General features: G+C 50.8%; 1 protein-coding gene across 1 annotated transcript; it reads right to left on the bottom strand.

Moving 5' to 3' along the window:
• Window positions 1–482: 482 nt before the first annotated feature.
• LOC104510706 (solute carrier family 17 member 9-like) lies at window positions 483–5723 on the bottom strand (the record flags this gene model as incomplete). Its single annotated transcript, XM_010153038.1, has 7 exons — window positions 483–646; window positions 755–784; window positions 1450–1505; window positions 1961–2076; window positions 2597–2631; window positions 2936–3023; window positions 5627–5723. Coding segments are annotated over 7 exons (586 nt in total), but the record flags the coding sequence as incomplete, so codon positions are not given.
• Between the last annotated feature and the right edge of the window lie 778 nt (window positions 5724–6501).

Below are 6501 nucleotides of genomic sequence, written 5' to 3'. Positions count from 1 at the left end.
TCCTGCAGTTCAGACGACACGTGTCACAGCCCGAGAGCCGGCCACCCTCTCTGCAGTCACAGGACAGCAGAGCATGGAGGGACACGCTCCTGGCACCCCAAAGCAGCTCCCCTGAGGGAGAGACTGCTTCCAGGGAGGAGCATGCAAACCAGCACTCCCTTTGGAGACAAGCTGGGTAAGCCGCTTTGGCCATGTGGCCACTAGATATGGACTGGGGCGAACCAGTCACACAGCTCGTATCCTCACTGGAGATGTTGAGCTGGATGGCTCTACAGGCCATCAGCCATGCCCTGAGCAAAAATGGAACTCTACATTTCTTTACTTCTACGGGTTTCATTCAGACCCATTATGTACTTGGTCTCAGTATGGGGTTTTTCCTGTTAAACACCTAAAAAAAAAAAAAAAGGTTCTTTGGCACTTGTGTGACAATGACACATAGATGTGACGCTCTCCTGTCCTTTGGCTGCTCGCTGGACGCATCCTTAGAGGTCCATATATTCAGAGTCTGTGTCCACCCTCTGGGCCTCTCCAAACACAAGGAATGCACAGAGGCCAACGCTGTTCACAGCCGCCACCAGGTTGAAAACAGAAATCCAGGAGCCTGTCGTTTCAATCAGGTAGCCAGCCAAGTACACGCAAATGACCCCTGGGACAGGAGGGAAGAGAAAGAAATGCAGAGGCTCTGGGGCCAGATCCTGCCCGTGTGCCAGGAGGGGACTGCCCAGGAAAGGATGAGCTGCAGGAGGGACCTTACCTAGGAGGGCTCCACCTGTGTTCCCAACACCTGTAACGGGAAGGAAGACACTGCGTATTCAAACCCGCAGACGTGAGTGCATCCCGCCCGAGCCCCGTCTGTGTGCAAAGCTCATAACTTGCTGACATTTGGGACCACCGACCCCCAGCCTCACCCCCAGCCCTTGGTGAGCACTTGGCAGTTACCTGCCCCGGCAATGGCAGGCACATAGAATCAGATTCACAGAGTGGTTTGGGTTGGAAGGGACTTTAAAGATCATCCAGTCCCGTCCCCTGCCATGGGCAGGGACACTTTCCACTAGCCCAGGTTGCTCCAAGCCTCATCCAGCCTGGCCTTGGACACTCCCAGAGATGGGGCATCCACAGCTTCTCTGGGCAACCTGTCCCAGTGCCTCACTACCCTCTCCGGGAAGAATTTCTCCCTGATGTCCAATCTCAATCTCCCTCTTTCCGTTTAAACCCGTTACTCCTTGTCCTGTCACTACAGGCCGTTGTAAAAAGTCCCCCCCAGCTTCCTTGTAGGTCCCTTCAGGTATTGGAAAGGAGGAAGGAATATCCCAGAAGGAAGCTGAGGCTGCGAAGATGGAGTAGAGGTTGCCTAGAGCTACTCCTGCTCAAACCTTAATGGTGACAACCGTGTCCCCTCCCGTACGCAGCACCTTTCCAGCACAACCGAAACGCCACGGGAGTCCTTACCAAAGAGCAAGCCAGCGCATGAGGGGGCCAGATCCTGTACGTTTACTGAAATGCCACTGGTGAGAAGCAGAGAGGGGAAAATGGCTGTTTTAATGGACCACAACTGCTTTTGCATCATTTACACAGCGTGCAAAACAAAAGGAAGGGTCCTAGACAATAAATGGCACTTTCAGGGCAAAGGAGGAAAGGGGCCGAGAGAAGCAGCACAGGAAAGCACCAGGGATTCAACTCAAAGCGTTCAGAGGGGCCAAAATGCAATTCCCTCCCTGCTTCCCTCGCCGGAACCTGCTGGTCCAACGCGCCCTCCAGTACGCCAAGCCCTTCCCCACGCCAGAGGCTTACTGCATCATTTCCAACCCACTAAACTCCCCGGCCTCACAGGCAGCGACCCACGATGCTCAGACAAGCACCAGTTCTTGCTCTGCTGTCACGACAGAGGCAGCGTCCTCTGAGACCCCGAAATGCCACGCGTGGGGCTGAGGGCCACAGCTACTGTCGTGATCACCGTTACCTGTGGTTAAAGGTCTGAAGTCCCACAGAGGCTGAGGCGAACACCATAGCTTTGCAAAAACTGGAGGTCTGGCCCAGACACAAAGCAAAAATGCTTGAGACGCCGGAGCCAATGACCTGGAAGAAAGGGAAAATTAAACACCGCGGCACACTCTGCGTGAGGAAGAAAGCAACTCCTTCCGCGGACAAAGTGTTCCCTTTTACACTGGCAGGAGCTCACATGCCACGTCAGAGGTCTGTCCGGAGGGATGCAATGCTGCGGAGCACAGAGGGTACGCTGTGCTCTCACCCAGCATTTCTACTCCTGCTCATCCTTGTATTGCTATTTCCTAGTACCTAAGGGGTCATTTGGAGTGGCAGCATGTGGCTGGCCTTTGCCTGTGAAGGAAAACCTCTCTGCGGCACACACACATCCCTGTGCTCAGTGTTACCGCTGGTCTGCGCTCTGTTCCTCACTCAGGGTTTTCCTCTGGGTTTCGTTTCCCACACGCACTGACCACTGTCTATCTGCACAGCTACAAAACCATTCCTCCTTCCACCTATAACCACCAGCCCAGCTCCAGCAGAGGTCAAATCTGCCGCGTAAGCAGAGGTCAGCAGTAGCTCAGGTGTCTCTCCTTGGCTTCAGCTCCTTTACCTGCATGAACTTACGAATGGTGATGGTTTTGTACCCTGGAAGAGAAAGGGAGAGTTGCAGTTAAGCACCGCTGTCCCGGTCTCCGTGTTCTCTAGCCAGGAGACCACAGGGTAAGCGGACTCCAGATGGCTAGATTTCATCTCCAGGTGGATATTGCCAGAGATCAAAGGGAGCCCCAAATACATGGATGGGATTTGGACCCTGGAGTATTTATTTTGCTTTCACATCAGAACCTCACATTGTCTATTTGCTGGGTCTTCTTGCTACCAACAAGCCCACATCCTCCCACCCCCACATCACATAAAATAAGAGCTGAGGAAAAGCCAAAAGAGCTCCTACCCTGGTTGATTAAATGATCCGACAGAAATCCACTGAACAAGCTTGTTGGAATTGCGACCAGCCAGGGGACTACATTAAACACCCAACCCTGAAAGGGAGCAAAAATCAAGAGAGGTTTGCTGTCAGGACTGCATGAGTTTTCAGATATTTGATCTGATGGGCCGTGATATCTGTAGAAAGGAAAAAACCCCAAAGTGATCAGGACTTCTTGCAGGCTCTCTGCCCCTTTGCACAGCAAGCTCAGCTACGCCCCGCACCACCCAAAGCCTGTAAGGTAGCAGGCGCATCACGGGGCTGTAGCATTTGTAGGTTTGGTGCCTTTCCTTCTGCCCCGGTGACCCTGCATCCAAGGGAGAGGCAGAAAGCTCTCTCTGCCTCGGGAAAGAGGGATTAAATGTGGCAAGGTTTACTGTTCAGCAAGGTGATGTGGCAGAGAGCCATGGGGCCCTGGAAAGCAAGACAAAGCTTTTACTCTGCCCTGTGGGTCATTCCTAAAGCTGCTGGCAAAATTTCCGACATCAGCCTCAACCTCACTAGCAGCGTTACCGTGAAGCTGCGGGAACGTAGCTGGATTTTCTGATGCCAGGATTAGGTAACATTACGGGTAGCAACATACTTTGGTCTATTTTCAATTAAGCAAGCTTGCTACAGTTGTAATCACAGATGATTACCGGTCATCTGGATTACAGCTGCTCAGAAGCGTTTTGGTGCCCAGATCCCAGGAGAAGCTGAAAACACTGCGGGTTAGGCTGGGCTTCACCTCAGCTGGTTGAACCTCCCCATCCATTCTGTCCCCCACCTCTCCCCCTTCGCTCAGAGCCCGTCACCCCATGGAGGCATCCCTCCCTTCCTTGGAGGCTTCAGGATGCACAGGAGGGCTGAATAAACTTGGGTTTGAATAATCCTCTTTCAGCTACTCCTGGAAATCGTACCAGGGTCCACCTGCACTTTTCAGTGCCTTTGAAACTTGGGGTCTTGGTCACTTTTGAAAATGTTACCCCATAGGGTTTGTGGGGTAACATCTCTGGAGTCTGTCCACACCAGCTGAGGTTACTCAGCAAGTCAATCCCAACACACCGAAGCCATCCTTACGACCCATCACCCTGAGCAGCATCAGCCAAACCCCTCCATCACATCAGTTGGATATCAGGAAGAATTTCTTCCCGGAAAAGGCTGTCAGGCATTGGAAGGGGCTGCCCAGGAAGGTGGTGGAGTCACCATCCCGGGAGGGATTGAAGAGACATGTGGAAAGTTGCTTAGGGACATGGTTTAGTGGTGCTATTAGCAGTGCTGGGTTAACAGTTGGACTTCATGATCTTAAAGGTCTTTTCCAACCTAAAGATTCCATGATTCTAGGCTCACCTCCACCCAGGTGAGCTGCAGGCAGCTGCTGAGGCAGTGGTGAAGGCAGCTCACCTGCAGAAAGGGACTTTGACCAGTAGGTGACATAGGTTTCCCACATTAAGGATTATCATCCATCCTTTGAAAGTTAAGCATCCTCCAGCCCCGTTTTATTAGAATCATAGAATCATAGAATCATAGAATGGTTAGGGTTGGAAGGGACCTTAAAGATCATCTAGTTCCAACCCCCCTGCCATGGGCAGGGACACCTTCCACTAGACCAGGTTGCTCAAAGCCTCATCCAGTCTGGGCTTGAAGACATCCAGGGATGGGGCATCCATAACATCTCTGGGCAACCTGTTCCAGTGCCTCACTACCCTCTCTGTGAAGAATTTCTTCCTGACATCTAATCTAAACCTCCCTGATTTCAATTTATACCCATTACCCATACCATTAAAACGTATGAAGGGATTATCAGATGCAGGAACGCTATATAGAGCATCTTACATAAGGGCACCATGATATAATGCTTAACAGATGGTAAATTACTGCTGCACAAGCATATTACTCGAGGTGCACAGATCTTGTCACAACAATATGTTTGCTGGTTTAATACATGATTTTAATATAAGTATCAAGTATGCCATAAAGCGCCTTACACATGTAATATGAAAAGGCATTTGTAAGCAGCTCTGGAAATCATAAAAAAAGCTAACAGAGCCATTGTGGAAAAGATTGCCTGAGTCTGTGAGAACAAGAAGATCAAAATACTAGCTCTCAGCCCAGATGAGCATCGCCTAGGTTTCTGAAAAATGGGAACATCATCTGTGCTGAGGAGAAGCAAGCTTTTATGATATTTTTAAGCACATGTTATTAATGGTAATTATCATTTTCACAGGCAGGTCTGAGCTGTACAGTGTCAGTACAGCTAAAAACCCTGCAAAAACCCAGGAGTGAATGGTGGGCATTTGCAACAGCATAATGTGATGAGCTCTGTGCCATTTGAAAACCACCCTTCCCTCAGAAGAAAAGCAGTCTAAAAGCAAGCAGAACCCTCTCTTCCCAGCCTGGAAGGCGGGCCCAGCTCTGTCTTGCTTCAGCATCCCTAAAGAAGCAAACAGAAACTTGGCTCTGCTTACCCAGAGTGAGGATGCTTGCATCTCCAAATGTATGTGCCGGGGGGGTAACGGCTCCTAACCCTGCAGGGCAACCTCCCACCTCCTCCTGCCCCCCAGCCTGCTCTCGCCAAGTCCTTCTGCTATCATCTTCCTCCCTAACCAACCCATTTCGACAGGTACCCGGCACAACCTCATTTGCACAGGGACCAGCAATGCCCGTGTGCCAGCTTACCTTTGCCTCGGGGAAAGTTTCCTTAAAGAAAGTTGGCAGCCAGGAGAGGAGAGTGAAAAACGTGCTGGCCGTAGAAAGCTGAGCAATGATGACAGCCCTGAAAATAGACAGCAGGGAGGAAATAATCAGGAGTGACAGGTCACACTGGGTAGGAAACAGGCACTCGAGCAACCCAGTATTTCAGTTTCTGGTCTATAAACAAAGCCCTCACAGCGCTGCAATAGCTTCCTGAGATTTTTTTCTTAGATAACTACTGCGTTTGGCTTGCCACTCGCCGCACCACTCGTTCCTTTGCCGCCCTCACCGCACAGCACCGACATCAGCCCCGGGTTCAGGAGAGGTTAATTGCAGCGGCAATTGTGCGAGTGCATTTCCCACCACTCCCTTCGAGCGCTGCAGGAGCTACCCTGCTCCAAGAGGTCCCGTTCGGGGTTTTCTAGGGATTTGTTAGCAGCAGATGGTCCATGGTTATTCAAGGCAGGAATGGGCTTGCTGCCCTGGAGCCCCATCGCTCTCCTTCCCATCTTTAAACAGCACTCGGGACCATGCCTGGATGAGCTTCAGTACCAAATGCAGCATCCCAAAGAAAAAATGGCTACTGAAAAGATGTTTTGCAAGCAATGAGAACACAGCCTGTGCCACCCACAGCCCCAGAGCAGCACTTCTTAGGAGTCCATTACAAGCAGCATTTCCAACAAGAACAGTGGAGAATTATCACTCCAGAGGAGCACACGACCCACCCACACAGGGAACAGCCTGCAAAGGAGAAAGATTTGCCAGTAATATTCAAGCCTGACGTTCCTCCAGAAACAACATAAACTGTCTTAGGGAATGGAATGGAATATATATAGAGAGAATATATATATTTATATATA

Source organism: Eurypyga helias, unplaced genomic scaffold (genome assembly GCF_000690775.1).
Source record: "Eurypyga helias isolate BGI_N326 unplaced genomic scaffold, ASM69077v1 scaffold7746, whole genome shotgun sequence".
Lineage (NCBI taxonomy): Eukaryota > Metazoa > Chordata > Aves > Eurypygiformes > Eurypygidae > Eurypyga > Eurypyga helias.
This window is presented reverse-complemented; position numbering and strand designations above follow the sequence as displayed.